This window comes from Podarcis pityusensis (genome assembly GCF_964106645.2).
Source record: "Podarcis pityusensis genome assembly, chromosome: 10".
NCBI classification, from domain to species: domain Eukaryota; kingdom Metazoa; phylum Chordata; class Lepidosauria; order Squamata; family Lacertidae; genus Podarcis; species Podarcis pityusensis.
Window position 1 is genome coordinate 55,713,340 of NC_138035.1, and position 19,334 is coordinate 55,732,673.

At 40.7% G+C, this 19,334-nt stretch overlaps 1 protein-coding gene across 2 annotated transcripts in view; it reads left to right on the plus strand.

Moving 5' to 3' along the window:
- The window catches only part of MET (MET proto-oncogene, receptor tyrosine kinase), a 96,586-nt gene that overhangs the window by 51,149 nt on the left and 26,103 nt on the right, over positions 1-19,334 (plus strand). For both annotated transcript variants that reach the window (XM_081023458.1, XM_081023457.1), the window contains exons 5-10: positions 1,627-1,800; positions 7,911-8,071; positions 10,123-10,225; positions 10,709-10,845; positions 12,647-12,808; positions 13,835-13,934. In XM_081023458.1, the coding sequence (XP_080879584.1) occupies positions 1,627-1,800; positions 7,911-8,071; positions 10,123-10,225; positions 10,709-10,845; positions 12,647-12,808; positions 13,835-13,934 (837 nt within the window). The remainder of the gene's footprint in view (positions 1-1,626; positions 1,801-7,910; positions 8,072-10,122; positions 10,226-10,708; positions 10,846-12,646; positions 12,809-13,834; positions 13,935-19,334) is intronic.

Sequence of the window (19,334 nt, forward strand, 5' to 3'; positions counted from 1 at the left end):
ATGGGGAGGAAAGCGCTCTCTGTGTTATTGTTTTTTCAGCTGTGAGGAAACATGCTGCACAAAGCAGGGGGTGCTGCCTTACCATTGTGTGACTAGGTACAGTCTCAACCGCAGCCATTTTACCCAGCACATTTTATGTGGCTCAGCTGGGATCTGAATCCCAACTAACTATGTCCAGGTTTAAGGGCATTTCCACAGGTTATACAGTGGTACCTCGGGTTATATACGCTTCAGGTTACAGACTCCGCTAACCCAGAAATAGTGCTTCAGGTTAAGAACTTTGCTTCAGGATGAGAACAGAAATTGTGCTCCGGCGGTGCGGCAGCAGCAGGAGGCCCCATTAGCTAAAGTGGTGCTTCAGGTTAAGAACAGTTTCAGGTTAAATACGGACCTCCGGAACAAATTAAGTACTTAACCCGAGGTACCACTGTACTGCCATTGTATTCTGGAATATAAAGAATAGAAGAGGCCCAGTATAAAGATATTCTTACATTTGAATACAAATGTGGAAAGGCAAAAACCAATTTAAGAGTCACTCTGTGCAAAAGCCCATATTGGTTAAACTTTTATGCGCTCTTTGAGGTTTTAATGAGTTTGCCTTGCAGCCTTTCCATAATCTTGTATGCATTATTTGCTTCTTTGATTTTTTATTTTTATTTTTGCACTAAGAAATCAAGTAAATGAATATAGAGAACTGTTTGAGCAGAAGACCTGTGATGAAAACCAGTAAAAGAAAAGTAATGTAAATGTAGGGCTGACACCTTTCCTTTTTCTTTAGTGCAAGCTGTTGAGAAGAAAAATACACAATGACTTAAGTAAAAGAATGGTGTTTCGAATGACCTTTGTTGATAATGTTTTGAGCTTAAATGGTATTAAACATATTCTATTATTGGAAAGAGAGTTTAAAGCGAAGAAATGTTAGTGTAATTCATCATTCTTGATAGTTGTTCGCCCCATCCTTTTAGGAATTCTACAGGCACCAATTAATTGACACTGACTAGGAAGGTACCATTATTCCTGCCTTACAGGAGAGGCAAATTAGCCACCATTAGCCATTTAAAACTAGACTTAGGAGGTGGCCTTTACAATCAAGCATACATTACCCAAAGCTGTGCTTGAAGGTATGGATTCAGGTTCTTGAAAAATAACAGCCACAACAACCCCAGTCTGTTCAAGCAATGAACTCAACACATTTTTAATCCCCTATTTTAAGACAGCAACTCAATGCTGCTTTCAAGTATGCCTTCTGCTTCTTGCATGATCTAGAGGTGAAAAAGAAGTGAGTAAAAAGACTTAGCAAGGGATTTTTTGGAGGGGTGCATGAACACACAGGGATACTTCTCATGTGTTGTGGTTTAGATTTACTGATATACCTAGCATGGATCAGCAGCCCTACAGGTAGTGTGCAGCAAGAGAATCCCTTCCCTTTCTGTGATCCATCAGTCTTCTGATGGGTTGTGCTTTCAGTGTTTATTGAAGAATATGAGCCTGCCTATATTGTAAAAGTTAACAGCCATATCATTGGCAGGGTAACTTAAAAGTGTTTCTGGCTCCTCAGCTGTGTATACATGGTCTACTAACCTATACAGTTTTGGGGTGATTTTCATGTAACTTTCCTGTCACTAGATAACAAAGATCCCACTCATTGGACCAGGGTGCTCTCACGTCAATACCTGTAGCCAATGCCTTCGATTGCCTTCCTTCATGAATTGTGGCTGGTGTGGCGACCAGTGCGTGCGGTCATCTGAGTGCACTGTAGGAAGCTGGACGCAGGAAACATGTGCGCCCAAAATTTCTCAGGTAAAGCTATCTTTTTCTTTCATTAATCCCTGTGTAATGTAGACTGGTGTAATGATAAGTGTATACAATTCTGGGCAAACTCTTGGAACCTTTTTGGAGAAAAGCTTTCCAGATAAGAAGCAGCGATTTGCCAGTTCAACCCCAAGCAGGGAGTGGGTTGGAAGGATCTAGAAAAAAAAAAAAACTACTGCAGTGGGATACATGAAGTATCACTTCTGTGATTTCCTTTTCACAAGTTAAAACATGCCCTCCAATTATTTGAATAAGATGTTCTTACACTATGGCACACCAACAGAAAATCTCTTCAGTGGGGCTTTTCCCTGCCTGAAGGAAAAAGCATTTTCAGTCTCTCTCAAATTACATTTGGGGCTACAGCATTGAGGAGAGGGTTAATCCTCTTTTGCCGCCCTTCCACCATGTTTCTAAATGGAATCTCTACCCTCCAAACTTTTATTTGCCCATTAGGGTAAAATACAGAAATTGAGAGAAGGCCTTTGTCAAGTTTTGCCTGGACAAAAATCCCAGTAAAATTGGTAAAGCCTGACAGGTGCCTTTTCCATACTTTGCCCTGGGACAACTTACCATGTTAGAGTTTTCATTTATGCGAACTAATTATGGCTTTCGGCATCAATATGGGAATAAGTCAGGTGTGAACATGCTGAATGACTCCCAGAGTTTTTTTGCATACCAATTTAGGACTTGAAAGTTGGTGAATCTTTCTCACTTTAGATTTCTCATAATGAAGTGACTTCCTCATTCTTGGTAACAAGAGTAATTAATAGAGACTGGCTTTCTTTTCCGTTTAAATTTTTTTAAAAAATATCTGACACCATGGAAACTGGCACTGATATGCCCAGGAACCTCACCAAAATGTTGGAGAGGCTGCACCTCCACAGGCACGTATCTCCACTTGTGGTGGGAATGCCCCCAAATCCAACTTCTGGATAGCAGTCCTACAGCAAACGAGCAAAATAACTAAACAGCTATTAGAAGTCACCCTAGAATTAGCCCTACTAAACATCTTCCAAGATAATAATGCTCATGCACACTATAAAGAGCTCATAATCCACCTACTCTCAGCAGCCAGAAACACTGAAGAGACCTGTCACGAGTAAGCATGGACCAATATGGCTGACCTGACCCAACAATCACCCCACCCCACAAACAAACCTCACTGCAGCCAACTAAAGATAACCAACCACACCCTGCCTCCCCAACCTCTCTCACCACCAAGAAATATATATGTATGTGTGTATATGTGTATTTATACATATATGTGTGTTTGTGTATGTATGTGTACACACACACACACAAACACACACAAACAATAAATTAATAGAGAATCTACTCAAGTGACACTGGCATAAAACCACACAAACATACTAAATATTACCACTACAGTCCTCTCTTCCCCTTCTCCTTCCCCTCATTCTTCTTCCCCCACCTTACTCTGTATAATGTCTCACATCAAACGTAAAAAAGACTTTATGATTTGGAGGGGGCGGACGGAGAGAGACAATGCACATTTTTTGTGAACCAAGAAGATCTTTAATAAAATTTTGTTCAACTTTTTTGAACCTCAGTACTGAGGCTGGCTCAGCGGAGCCCTGTTCTCAATGGAAGCCCTATAACGGAGCTGTCAATTCTGTTGACACATTTGGGTTGTGTATTGTTGCCCATTAAGTAAAGAGACAGCCTGCAGATTGGCCCTTAGGAAAGGGAACCTCTCTAGAAGCTGCTTCCCGTTAAAAAATATTCATGAATGCAAAAAGTGTGAGCAAGAGTTAAATTACACAAATGAGAAAAGAGCTTAGTAGCCCATTGCTGTTTTCAGTTAGCTATGGTCATTGCAAGATTTGTACAGGCTGCCTCTGCATTTAACCAAATCATTTTGCATTAAGTGTGACATAATTATGAAGGTCTAGTTTTACAGAGCGGCCATGCCACTTGTAATCCCACACGTAAACACACCAACCGTTCACTCGATATATTTGTCTCTGCTGCTCACTGTTATCGGTGTTTTTAGATGGATAAATGCATAAATAGTAGAGCCTTTGAACTACCAAACATACTTCTGTTTTGCTTTTAAAAGTGCTTAAAATAGCATCCAAGTCAAGCCCAACACAGAAAACGAATCTGTGTCAAATTTGTACCTTATCGAACTGTTGTAATCTGTGTTGAAGCAAAAGAGAAAAAGCCTATGGTGACAAGACATAGCAGGATAATGGTAAATGCATCTTTTGTAATGGATTAGAACTCAGCTGTGAATTCAGGAAGGACCAATGAACAATCCTTGCACCCTACAGTTATGTATAGATGCACAACATGAAGGGAAATCTGTCTTCTCTGAAAGGGGGAAGCTTTTACAATCACTTTAAGCAAGTGCACATGGCTTAAATGGGGTGGAAAGCAGGCCCTAAATAATTTTTAAATTATGAAGTCTGATTCATAGTTACATTAGGCCTTTTATGCACTTCACGTAGTGTAAAACGGCCTTAGAGTGAATGTAAATCACATTTAAAACTACATTAAGGCCCCTTACCTCTGCCAGGGCAAGGGTAAGAGGACTTCGTGTGACTGAGATGTCATGCTATCATAGTATGAAATTGTTCAAAGCCGTCATGTGTAATTTGGGTTTTTATGACAAAATGCAGGCATGCTTGGTAAAGTCATGTTATTTTTACATGCAGGAAATGTTTTTAAAGGTATCTGTTGAGTAAGGAAGCCATTGGGGGGGAAAGTTTCATGAATACTGTATAGCAATTCTTTAAATCAAGTCCACTGTGCTTACTCAGGAGAAATTTTGCATAAAGTTAGTGAATGATGAGAAATTCTCAGAGTGCAATTGGATTGATATAAAGCTCAAGTTCATGTGCTGAATATATTATTTTTTTAAAAAAATGCAATAAATATTATTCTCTGGCAGTGATAAATGATGAAATATCCTAATAGCTTGTGCCACAGCATATGTGAGTTTGTGGAACTTATTTCTAAAAGGAAGAAAAATAATGCAGCTGAGAACCTAAATCTTTATGGTCGCTAGCTGCTAAGGGAGATTTCACGCTTTGGTAGACCATGACGGTTGGCATTACTACTAAAAATAAAAAAATAGATTATTCATCTTTGGCCTATTGCTTTACACCCATGCACATTAAATCTAGGGAAGAACCGTGTGTTTGAGGCTTTATGCTGGTACTATCAAATCAAAGATAACCTGCTTTGTGTGGCATTTGCAATAGAATCCGTAAATCCATCCATATATATGAGAGTTTTAAAGGAACAGTGTAGTTAAAATATGCTAAGTGATACTCTGGTCCTTAAGTTAAACACAGAGTGGTAATTGCAAAGGCCTGAGTTGATGGTAATGTCCTCATTTTGCCTTTACTATGATAAGAAAAATTTCCGTCATTTTGTGGTGTTTTGCCTAGTCACGTGGAACTGGCCCCAACAACAGCTATGGGTTGTTTTGGTCTTAGTGCAGTGGTCTAAGGCAATTGTGATCAAAATAAAATACACTGAAACATGCCTGCATGGACATAAAAACTGCTGCTACCATTGTAAATATCGCCCTGGGACCAAGCCTTTAGTTGGTTAAAAAAAAAAAAGATGGTAATCTATCCCATCAAGAGCAATTTTGTTAGTGTTTTTTAAATGCAAGAGTAGGACTCCTAGTTTGTATCCTTTGCTTTAAATAGGCCACACACTTTCTCAGAATTTTAGGTCACAGTGATCACATTCCTAGGTGTGGCAGCATTCGCAGTCAAAACGGTTTCTCTCTAAATAAGCAAGAAAGAAAAAAGCCCACAAAATATCTGAACTTCCCTGTTTCATGTAAAATAGAAATGTACAACTATGGAAGGCACAAATGAAATGTAATTCTATTGAAATTAAACTTGGGCTTCCCTATAAATGTTCATATGGCAGCTATACTTGCACCTCTATGAGCAGCTGTACTTGTTTGGCTTGGGAAAATCTCTCAAAATGTCTCTCGGTGCTATTTTTCTAGAAAAAGAGGTGCTGGAAATCACCATGAACGCCTCCTTTCATGGCATGATGGCAATGGCGCCCACCTGAGTAGGTGCTGGAACTGAGTTCCGGTGAGCTCTGGCTGGGAAAAAAAAAGCCTGACTTGTAATTATTTAGCAACAGTACTTAATATTAAGTACATACCCTCCAACCTCCTGGGAGGGAAGATTGGGACATGACCTCCCACAACATCACCCCACCGGCTGCCTTTATACACTGCGGTCGCTGCCTCTCCCCACCCCCACCCCTTCACCATCCTGCCACCAGCCACCCTTACATACCGCCTTCCCCCTCATCTTACCACTGGCTGCCCTTACTCATTGCTGTTCATCACCACACACACATGCGCCGCACACGCACCTACGTCCAGAAGCAGCACCAGAGGAATAGGAGAGCATGGCACAAAAACACACACACATCTTTGGGTTTTGTGTTCTTTTGGTTCCTGGGAGAATGCGGCAGAGGCAGTGCCTGCGGAGGAGGAAGCAGAGGGAGCCAAAAAGGGACATCTAGGATTGGCATCCGAAGCTGGGGTGGCTTCTGTAAATCCAGGATGTCCTGCTCATTAGCATGGCTAAATAATAACAATAACAACAATAATTTAAAATTTATACCCCGCCCATCTGGCTGGGTTTCCCCAGCTACTCTGGGTGGCTCCCAACAGATTAAGAACAGAATAAAACATCAAACATTAAAAACTTCCCTAAACAGGGCTGCCTTCAGATGTCTTCTAAAAGTCATATAGTTTATTTCCTTGACATCTGATGGGAGGGCATTCCACAGGGTGGGTGCCACTACTGAGAGGGCCCTTCCTAATTGTCATTGATAGAAGATTTTGCAGACCAACAAACTCTAGAGTCTTGTTTACACAAGGGAGAGTAATATAAGACATTGAGGAAATACGGCATATACATAAAGATGACTCTGGAGTAGATTCCAAATGGACTTTAGTAGGGTCTGGATTTAATTCATTGTCTCATTTTCCCTAGGATCAATTGTTTCACTATTTATATGGTTTAATTTGTGCCGCATGTTCACAATACCTACTTCGCCCTTGGCATTTTATTTCCTAAATCCTTCTAGCATTCAGCCAAGTCAATAAAGTTTAAATGAAATGTGCCAGTTCCTTTTGGATGTTCAAAGGATACAGTAACCTGAGTATTTTACTAGAAATGTCCTTTTCAGATGCAACATGAAGAGGCAGAATTCATGATGAAAGACACAATTGTGCTGCTTCTTAGGAATAAAATAACTCTCACTATAAAATATTAAGCCAAAGTCACTTTAGTAGTTCCATCACAAGCATAAGTTAATTCTTTTGTTCTCTAGCCCGGGGGCTTGAATGTTTGCAAACTCAGATGCTATTGTTAGAAGTCTATATATGCCTTAAAAGCATTGTCAGATTTTATTGACAGTGCCTTGCTGAAATTTGAACAACTTCCATAGTATTCATATATTTTTCCCACCATTGTTATATTTACAACACAATTTACAATATATCGAAGGTTGTGGGAGGGGGAAGAGCACTTCCTTTTTGGATTGTCACTACATTGCTGCAAGGTGGTTTATTTTTAACTTGAAAATGTAGAAGTAACCAAATGATATCAATTCAGCCAAAACATTGTAGAAGCCCTGCTAATTCTGTGGCTCCCAAGGCAATGTTTGATTTAGATGTCTTTGAAGCTATCATCTCCATGAATTCTTGACTTTTCATCACGTTGGTGAAATAAGTTACTGATATTCTTTTATTCACTATCTTACTTCTAATAAAATAAGTGCATTGTATTCTTCTACATACCACAAGAAAGACATAAAAGACAAGCTAAAGGGGTATTAAAAAGACCATTACAATGCAGAGCTTGTTCAGTGCCCCTAAACATAATAATTCAGAGCTGGGTTATTTATTGCTAGTGTCTGAGAATGCTCATACTGTGATGAATGAAAGGTGAGGAACAATTAAGATAAAGGGTAGGGTACTCTCCAGCAGAAGAAATTATTTTCTCCCATTATTTTCCCCTTTGAAAAACACCTTCAAAGCCCATCAGAAATCCTAAGTGTGTTACTATTTTTTTCCCCCTTTTCAGATTCTTCCAAACAGTGCAGCTTTTGATGGTGTAACAAGACTGACCCTGTGTGGGTGGGACTTCGGGTTCAGCAAAAACAACAAGTTCAATCTTAAAAAAATGTCGGTTCTTATTGGGGGACAGCAGTGCATTCTGGATGTCAAAGCTAGCGACAAAAACAAGTAAGAGATCAACGCTGTCTTTATAAGCAAGTATCACGAGGCACATGGGCGGTGGAAGACACCACCAAATAACTTGTGCCATGCATTCTTTGGCCGTCTGTCACTGAAGTGAGAGTGATATTCAGTAGTAAATGTTGGTGGGTGGCAAACCGTGTCACTGGAAGATGGTCCAACCACCAGCTCATAGCTCTTACTCTGTCAATAGTTCTCAGTAGCACTTTATTTTATTTATTATTATTTGCATGTGTTTGTTGTCTGTTAACCTAGTTCTGTATAGCATGAACTGCCTTTTCATATGAGTGCCCCTTTTTTATCTCAGTGGGGATGCAAAAAAGATTTAAAGGTCTGTTACTAACATACCCTGCCAAGTGTAGATTCCTAGCCAATTAGCTAGCCTTGTGGACTGGCTCTGCACCAGTCTCATTCATTAATCTGGTGTACCAATATGGGTGGAATCACCAATAAATCTAGAATGTGGAGGTAAGAAATGTTGACCGTGTCTACAGCATGGCAGTCCAACCTCTCAGACCAAAGGCTGTCTCAGTGGAGGATGGGCGCTGGCTGCCACAAACCTTGATCTGCAGCTCACATCTCTCACTTCTGCTTACACAAGCCGTCCTTTGAGGATGAAAACCACCAAGAAACTCTGGTTGTAGTACAGTGCTGGGCCATAAAGAGGAGAAATGTCATGCTCCATAGACCTTAGCAATTTGGTCTCTAGTACCCCTGCATAGTAGGGGTACTAGAGGGACGCGGGTGGCGCTGTGGGTTAAACCACAGAGCCTAGGACTTGCCGATCAGAAGGTTGGAGGTTCGAATCCCCGCGACTGGGTGAGCTCCCGTTGCTCGGTCCCTGCTCCTGTCAACCTAGCAGTTCGAAAGCACGTCAAAGTGCAAGCAGATAAATAGGTACCACTCCAGCGGGAAGGTAAACGGCGTTTCCGTGCGCTGCTCTGGTTCGCCAGAAGCGGCTTAGTCATGCTGGCCACATGACCCGGAAGCTGTACACTGGCTCCCTCGGCTAATAAAGCGAGATGAGTGCTGCAACCCCAGAGTCGGCCACGACTGGACCTAATCGTCAGGGGTCACTTTACTTTTACCTTTACCCCTGCATAGCAGTGAGAGTTGCTCCATACCCTGGCTCTCCAAGGGGGCATTTGGTTGTTTGGAAAGACTTGTTAGTTGTTTGGAAAGACTCACAGCTGCTTTTCTTCTGGGTGACTTCTGAGCACTTCCAAAAAAAGGTCTGCGAGTTGGACCACCTTGAACTACAGAGTCCTCAACAGCAGAACCCATGCATCTCCTCTTGGGAATAGATGTCGCTGCTACAGCATAGACAGTTAAAGCTGGCAGTTAAAAACATTACTGTGGTACCATTGGAAGAAACCCAGCACAAATATATAGTTCAGGTCCCAAACTAGTTCTGTTTGGTTCCTGTCAATTCTTACAGTTGGTTCCAATTAGTACTTTAGGATCACAGAAGATGACTATTAACAGCTACTTCTGAATTTACATCTTTAACATTTTACCTTTGGGGGTTGTGTTCTGGCATAGCTGTAAGGATGATGTCATTAAAGGACTCGTTTTCTTTGAGTGGCTCATACAAGCCTCATCATATCATTCCTTTAGATAAATCTCTGATAAAGCTGTCCTAACATGTACTTTTTGTGATACTCTTGGGAACACCCAAGGAAGTTTTTCTTACCACAGTAATATCTGTTAGGGCAGAGCTCTTGTAAGAGACAAGTTTTGTTGATCTTTCACCCACTGGTTGGAACAAAATATATATTAAAAAGCGAGTTTACGTAGAAACTGGAATGTGTTCTCATCTCTCTCCCCCTCCAAGTCAGAGGTGCATCACAAATTATTGGCAAAATATCTACAGCTTCAGGGCTATCTATAATTACTGGTTTAATAAAATAATAAATTAAAATTATGCATCAGGGAAAGCTATAACAACTTTAAAAAACAAAGATTATTATTATAAGTTTGGGTGATTCTTTTATATTTATAACATAATTAGAAAGAATGTCTTTGCTTTGTTGTTGAAGGTTGGAATGCACACTTGGCGATGTAACGAATGCACGTTTTAATGTATCAAGCGTCGTTTCAAATGGACAAGCTAATGCCACTTTCAATACCTTCTCTTACGTGGTAAGTGTTAAAAGCAAGGGCGAGAAACATTTTTCAGCTTGAGGACTGCATTCTCTTGTGAGAAACCTTCCAGGGGGCATGGATGTGATGCGTACCTTTGCTTAGCAAGGCCATGAAGAAGACAAGAGATTTCTATGCAGACACTCCTAACACTCATGTTGCTAACCTGCCTCCTGGTAAGAAAAAAGCTCTAACACAGTTTACAGTCCAGCTAGACAAAAGCACTAGAGTACGGTGCAGAGCAGGATTGGTGAGGGGGGGCTGCTGATGTAGGGTATGGCCTAGAGAGGGTCTCGAGGTCCAGTCTTGGAGGGACATTTGGCCCCTGGACCTCTGGTTCCCCATCCATGTGTTAACCGTTAAAAAAGTTACTTCTTATTATTAAGTATGATGACCTCATTATACATGTTTTCTTTTAACATGATTCTTAATTTTGCTTTTTTTTTTTTTTAATTAACAAGCTGCATTCTTTTTACTTGACAGGATCCCATAATAAGAAGCATCTCACCCACCTATGGTCCAAGATTTGGTGGAACGCTGTTGACTTTAACTGGGGAATACCTAAGCAGCGGGAACTCTCGAGAGATTTATGTTGGTAGTAAACAATGCAGATTGACAAGGTATAACCTGAAACAATGTTTTCAGTGTTGTTAATGTACAGGCTGTTGTTATTTTATTAGTGCTGTTCCATTAGATTTATTTTCCGCCCTTCAACCCAAAGTGACCAGGGTGGTACATGAAAAAACATAAAACATATAAATCAAAAGCAGCAATATAAACCGGTATCAGAACTCGGAAGCATTAAGATAGAAAGAATCAGAAATCTCAAACTTTATTTACTGAATTACTTAATCACATATTGTTTGTATATCCAAGAAGAAAACAGTGCATTATTATTTTCTCAACAGGAAGTTAACTAGTGAATATAGACAATCTGTGAGCCTGCAGTGTGTAAGAGAGGTCTGTGTATTGCAGAGACCCCAAAACATTGCATTTCTGTTTATCTCTCCTTGTTTTTCTTACTTTTTGGCTGATGGATGTCTAGCCTCACACACTATCTATGGTGGTAGAAACATCTTTCCCTCACTCTAGTGTTCTCTCCCAAGTGCATTTGTGGTGTAGTGGTTAAGAGCGGTAGTCTCCTAATCTGGGGAACCGGGTTCGCGTCTCCGCTCCTCCACATGCAGCTGCTGGGTGACCTTGGGCCAGTCACACTTCTTTGAAGTCTCTCAGCCCCACTCACCTTACAGAGTGTTTGTTGTGGGGGAGGAAGGGAAAGGAGATTGTTAGCCGCTTTGAGACTCCTGAAGGGGAGTGAAAGGCGGGATATCAAATCCAAACTCTTCTTCTTCTTCTTCTTCTTCTTGCTGCATCAAGCCCACCTAGTTTTGCATTCTGTTCTCACAGTGGCTGGCTAGATGCCTATGGCACCTGACATTATTTTCCAGCAGGAGTGGAAAAACAGCCATGCATTTGTGTGGAAGGTGCACATAGGAATATGCGGGAGGGGGCTACCTGTGCTTGGTGAACCTAGTGTCAGGGGTGAGGGACGAGTTTTGCCTCCTCGTAGTTGTGTCCCAAATTGCAGCCTGCTTACTTTGTTTCCTGAAGATGCTCTGGGTACCACCTTCCCACAGTTCCATTTTTAAGTCGGGCTAGAGCAGGGGTCAGCAACCTTTTCCAGCCGTGGCCCAGTCCACTGTCCCTCAGACCTTGTGGTGGGCCAGACTATATTTTTTTGGGGGGGGGGGAATGAACGATTTCCTATGCCCCACAAATAACCCAGAGATGCATTTTAAATAAAAGCACACATTCTACTCGTTCAAAAACACCAGGCAGGCCCCACAAGTAACCCAGAGATGCATTTCAAATAAAAGGGCACATTGTACTCATGTAAAACACGCTGATTCACAGACCGTCTGTGGGCCGGATTTAGAAGGTGGTTGGGCCAGATCCGGCCCCCAGGCCTTAATTTGCCTACCCATGAGCTAGAGTATGATGGTAGAGTCTGATGGAATGTTGGAACTATATTTACACACAGAGAAATGCAGTTCATACTAAGTGTGCTAATGTGTTTTAGCCTTCCTGTTCCACTTTCTTCCCCTTTCCTTCTGTTTGCTTCTTCATTTTGATTTCTGTTTGGGAACTGGCATTGTGTAATGGATGTGCCAAACTCCAAAAAGTTTCAGAGTTTAAGCCACAGTGTCATCCAAACTGGGAAGTGGTGGCTTAATTTCAGAACTAGGATATCAAGTTAGGGGGTTGTAGCCAATGTTATGTAATTTAATGACTAACTTAGGCCCATTAATTTCAATGAACTTACTCTTAAGTGGGACTTGGCTAGTTTTAGAAAATATGCAGCATGTATTTTCCAATAGCGATTATAGCAAATATTTTCCCCTGTGGATTCTTCTTGTGCAGAGTGTCTGATAATACCATAGAATGCTACACTGCTCCAGAAAAAGAAGTGTCAGAGTGTCATGTGAGAATGAAAATCGATTCAGCGGTTCGTTCAGCGGGTCATTTTACATACAGAGAAAACCCTACTGTTTCTAAAATTTATCCTGCCAAATCCTTTCTTAGGTGAGTGAAATTTCCAATAAATATATTCATAGGAATGAATGAGCAAAGAGTGGCACAGCTCACCAAATCTCCCAAATGGATGTGCATTTTTATTCCTAGGTAATATGCCAAGCAGTTTTATATAATTTGGATTCCACTACCTTCCCTAAAAATGAAAGGGGTTTTATTGACAATTTAGAAACCCTAAGCCCATCATGCTGTTACAGTCTCCGTTCACACATATTGGCTGCATATGGCTATTATGCTAACTAGTGCTTTAGTGCTATGTGAATTAGCCTTTTGAACTTGCACTCCCCCTCGCATGCCATGAAGAGGAAATACAGAGCTTCTACTTCAGTTTTAGCTAAACTGTAGTTTAGCATATCATCTGAATCCTAGACTGCGGTTAACCTGAGCTATGGTTAGTAGAAAAGAGGTCAGCTTCATAAACTACAGGTTGAAGTTGACTTGCTTCATCTAACCCTAGCTGAGATAACCACAGCCTGTCCAGGTTTGCACAACACAGTAAGATGTAGTTAATCTAAAAGAAAAGTGAATGTTTTCGAACATCTCATGACCAAGCTGGAGAGTAAGAGGAAGTGTGTGAGCCTAAGCCCTGCATAAGCTCAGTCTCATAACACTAACTATAGTTTAGTATTATGTCCGAATGAGGCGTCTCTCTCGCACTCACACAAACATATATGAGAGCCAAAACATTTTTCACCTGAAGTGAACCACAGAATAGTGCCTTACCTAGCCAGGAAAGAAGGGGTCAGTGAAGATCTACATCAGGAACAAGGTGGGGGAAATCAAATCAACCTTACGCAGTGGTTGAAGTGGGAATCAAAGGCCACTGTAGGGAGTAAAGGGGACTGCTCTATATAGGTAGGGTTGCAGTTTATGATTTCGTGTTCATTTCTTTCACAAGGCCATTTTTGATCTGTTGAGTCTAAATAACATATTGATATTTAAGAAAATGAAAATACTGGTGTGCATTTTGAATTGGTATTTGTTTATATGATTATTGTTTCAATTTCTTTTTCTCAGTGGTGGAAGCACAATTACAGCTCAGGGGATCAATCTGAATTCAGCACACGCTCCAAAGATGGTGGTAACCGTCCCTAAGCTTGGCAAGAACTTTACTGTGGTAAGTCTGTAGCACAGGGGTAGGCAACCGAAGGCCCGTGGGCCGGATGCGGCCCAGTCGCCTTCTCAGTCCAGCCCATGGTCGGTCTGGGAATCAGCGTGTTTTTACATGAGTAGAATGTGTCCTTTTATTTAAAATGCATCTCTGGGTTATTTGTGGGGCATAGGAATTCGTTCACCCCCCCCCCAAAAAAAAATAGTCCGGCCCACCACATGGTCTGAGGGACAGTGGACCGGCCCACGGCTGAAAAAGGTTGCTGACCCCTGTGTAGCATAAGTGCTAACCTTAGATTAATATGCGCATACCTTCAAACAGAGCATGCAGCACGATCCTGTGCAAATTTACGCAGAAGTAAGTTATACTGCGTTCATTGGGACTTATCTTCAGGTAGCTGAAGATGCATTTAAAAATTTGAATTGTTTGAGATGTTGATTTTTATTCTGCATATCTCTATATATCTTCTAGTTTCTGATTAACTGACAGAACGATGCAGCCTTTTGCATTAAAGATGACAGCAGCTAGTTGCATTGGGAGGCTTAGCTTTCTTTAAAGTCTCTAAAAGGGTTTGATGGTGTACTTGGGCAAACAGGCATCACAGTGCAGGCCTATATGCCAGCTGAGCTTTCAAATACCACAAAATATATTAAGACCAGCCAAGCATGTAGAAAAATTCTTTGTCATGTAGGCTGCATTTTATTCTTGTTGGAGAAGTGCCATTGTCGTGGAGAAGTGTGTATATAGTATAGGGAAGTTGAAGCCTGCATGTGTGGAAATACATGTGTGAAGTTGGTGTTCGTGTTGGCCTGACACCTGTTCCTAGTTTCCCAAACTATGTTTTAACAAGGCAGGATCATTAACATCCGAAAGAGCCCTTTCAGTGTGTGCAACCACCACCACCCCTTTTCTGCATTAGACGTCCACTTGTCGTCACTGTCATTTCCTTCACTCTTTCATTTCTGGTGAAACTGGAATGCTCAGGGTCACATGACAGATCTTAGCTTAGACATCTTAGCAGTTGGAGGCATCTGTCTAGGCCAAACACTATTCCTTTTTATTTCCGTCTACCTTTTTCCAAGTCTGTTATTGATCACCTAAATCTTCCCATTCACATTGTTAGGCATCCATGCTTTAGATTCTCTGTGAAAGGCCATTTATCCTCTGAGCTGCCATGACGGTTGAGATGCTATAACATGCCACCTTTTTACCCCTTGCTTTTATCTGGGTCAGCTACCAGCTACCCTAAAGCACACAGATCTTCTTCCACATTTATCCTGTTGTTGCGCAGGTTTCTTAAAAATCAAGTTAGATACTGGAGTTCAGGTTTTATCGGCCATGGCTTGCTTTCATTGCCTCATAGGTCACAATTAGGGTTGAGGCAAGAATACATAGGCCTTCATATTGTAAGCCATGTGAATTTTTGAAGGTTTCCTTCTTTCCTGCAGCTCACTTAAATGCTATACATATTTCAGTAGTACCCAACCTTTTGCATATATATATATATATATATATATATATATATATAAACAAAGAATATATATAAACAAAGAATAAATACTGCCTGAAATACAGTGGAAACATTCAAGGAGAACGTCTTTTAAAAGCCAGATAAAATAGGTGGTATGTTAATTTAGTCTTGATCAGATGGATTTGGATTTTTTTTTATTACAGATTATCAATGCAGTATTTCATGAAAAGCATCACATTTTTCAATTTCTAAAATCAATTTCAGAGTAAGAATGTCATGTCAAATTACCTAGCAATAAGGGCACAACAAATGCAATTTCTCTTGACCTTCCCAATCAGTCACATTGCATCACCACTAAAGAGTATTATTAGATTTATTTATTTTTTATCGTTCTCTGAAAGCATCCTTTTTTTTGAGACTGGCCTGATAAAGTAAAGAGCTATAGACCCTATTCTAATAGATGCCCACAAACTAGGTTATAAGTGTCACTGTTATTAATTTAAAAGACATTGGTACTCTGAAGTAGATTAGATGTGCAATGAATTTACGTTAATGAAATCAGTATGATTACCAGGATCTGTTCTGATGTATACAAATGCTTCTGTGTATAATCACCTGCATATAAAAAATAGGAATATAGGTATCTTTTAAAGTAGTTATTAATGAAAAGGGATATAATTGTCTGAGGCCATTGCAGCAAAAATGAATGTAGTTACATGCTTAATCTATGACTTGCTAGTATTACAGTGGTGCCTCGGGTTAAGTACTTAATTCGTTCCGGAGGTCCGTACTTAACCTGAAACTGTTCTCAACCTGAAGCACCACTTTAGCTAATGGGGCCTCCTGCTGCTTCCGCGCCGCCGGAGCACAATTTCTGTTCTCATCCTGAAGCAAAGTTCTTAACCTGAAGCACTATTTCTGAGTTAGCTGAGTCTGTAACCTGAAGCGTATGTAACCTGAAGTGTATGTAACCCGAGGTACCACTGTATTTCATTCTATTTAATGTAAACGGAATGCAACATATTTACATGCACACTCCTATGCATGCTTACTCAGAAGTCAGTCCCACTGTTTCAATAGGGTTTACACCCTATGTTTATGATTGCCAACACAAGCCTTTAATTTAAGCCCCTTTAACTTCAGTTGGTACCCAGATTGCACCTAGTGCCTGCAATCTGCATGTGCTCCCTTGAGGCATACATATAGCCCATCATAAAAGAACTGTGCAAGATTATGGAGCAATATATGTTTTCTTGTTAATAAGGCTTGGTCCACACATGCCACAGAATTGAGTGGGGGAATTACCTGCACTCTGCAGCTTGGGGAAAATAACTTAATTTTTAATAAATGAATGAATGAATTTCTATGATGGGGTTTTTTAAATGGCTTTCAGATAGAAAACCAGCACAGCAAACAGATGACTGAGCTAAACCTTATATTTCGGCACTAGCCTGGTAGCCATAAGCAAGAAGGAATTCTTGCAAGTGCATGGAATTCAATGCATCTGAGAGAACTGGCTGGCAAAGGAGGACCAGAGTACTCTGTTCCTACTCTGTGCCCAGCATAGAAATGCAGTCAACTGCTGCTAGAAGGACAGAGGTGTTTGTTCCTGTTCTGCCAGCCTGCAGTGGGAGTAAGAAGAATTGCAGGCTAGTAACTTTTATGGACTTATGCTTATATTTACAAAGCTGGCTAAGCTAGGATTTTTCTGGATAACATTAAAAAGTGATGACTCCTACCTGCAGGCTAAGCAGTACGGTCCTTTATATTACCTTGTTCTGCTGCACATGCAGACCTGACCTAAGGACAACACTGGACCTCTCAGAGATGCTGGGTTTTGAGAAGAAGGTGTGAGGGTTCCTGCAGCACCTCCGAGCCCTCGCACCTCCTTCCCAAAGCCTGGCGCCTCAAATGTATGATTTGCAATACTTTAGGTAGGACAGTGGGGAAGAAAACATTCCCAGCTGCTGCCAGTTTTGAGTTTGAGATGCCCATAGCATTTTTGGCAGTAGTCTGGAATGTTTCTTCCATTGTCTTAACTAAAATCCATTGCTGGGTTATTTTTCTTTCCGCTCCAGCCTTCAACGGAATGAAAGACCACAGTCCTCAGCCATGGACTATTTGTGCTGTTCTTTCACGTGAAAAATGATGCAACTGGGCCAGAATTTTCCATGGGCATACAAACCAACAGCCTCCGATTAATTCTAGAAATGCTTTTTGTACACATGAGTTTAGATAAAATGGGAGAGGTTTAGAGTTCTATAAGATAAACTGTGTGTTATTCTGGAAGATCTTGGTCTGATCTCTTGACTTCTTCTTTTTAAATAAATGCAACATTAGGGAGTGGCTGCTAATCTGATTGGACAGAAGCTGCAGGCATTTAACCCCTTTCCCCCATACTGTTTTCTTAATGCAGATCTCTTAGTCACAAACTGACATATGTGCAAACTGCTATTATCTCCATGGGGGGGACGGGACACAGGCACTTGTGTTTCCCTCAGCAGATCAAATAGCAGCTTGATGTGTTTGTGTGCTTTAGACTGCAGAAGGAGCTAAAACGCTCCACCCCTCCATGCTACTACTTCATCCCAGTAACTTAATATACACCACTGCCCACAATCCCTGCAGCTGCATTTAATAAAAAAAGATTGATCAATTGTGGTTATCCCAGCACAATATGTAGTTTGGCCCTGAGTCAGCCATAAAGCACACCATTTCTAATCTGGCAACAGAGTCTGACAGAGCTACTGCAACGTGCGTTCTATTTTTGTATGCATGCTTTGCATTTGTACAAATTGGTTATAGGCTCATTTCCCCAATTAGATTGGGGCGGGGGGGGGGGATATACATATGACACTTGACTGTCAACTCTTGACTATCGTCTCGGTTCCCTACCATTTATCATACATAAACAACTTCCGTGTGTATGTACTTGTGATCCAGCTTTAACTGTCAATAAATCAGTCAGTCAGTCAGTCAGTTTTATTGTACATAGCCAAAGGCTGCCGCAATGTACACAGAATCATTCAACAGTTAGAAGGAACTATGCTGGATTAATACAAAAAACTTAAAACATTTATGTTATCAAAACATTACCTACTCTAAACAGAGCTATAGAAGTACCTTAATATACAGGTTAAGACTTTAAACAATAAAATCACCACATGGCCACTAATATATTCAAAATAATGTTAATTAGTACAATGTACAATTATATTCAGAGTTTGGTGATAAAGATAGAATATAGCTTGATTTAGGTAGGGTCAAATAAATTCATCTCCTTTACAGAAAAAATATATAGCTACCTTTGGGTAAAATGAGACTAAAATCCTCTTCTTCCCCTTTCTTTCTTTTTTTGCCATGCCCATGTGTTTTAAGTAGAAAAGTACTCCTCCTTACCTTGCATACTTGGCCATTTGAGCAATTTCTTATGGGTGTACTTCTTGCAGGTGCGCGTTGTGCTATTTGCTTCTATGGAGCTGTCAGATCTTGAAATAGAGACCTATATTTTTTTCACATTGAAACAAATGTGGAAATCAACAGGTTTAGAAGCTCAGTGTGTACTGAAAGTGGGCACATGGTTTTGTGTTAATGTGTTGGATCTCATTTAAGCATCCATCCCTTGCACAAGGTAACCTGTACCAGTGGAAATAAGACCAGAATTTACAACTTCCCAGAGTTTTCAACGTAAGAACCATTTCCCAAGATGGTAGGAGTACTGGACACTGTAGCTGGACATAAGAGTAGAAGACAACACTGAGTGTCCAAGACACACATCCATAGACTTTCTCACACACACACACACAGAGAGAGAGAGAGAGAGAGAGAGGGAGAGAGAGATGCCCCTAATATAACTTGCTTAAGCCTGGTTTATGTAACATCACTAGGTGAGTGTTGCAAAGTATGTCCATGATTAGAATTAACCTTACAATTTT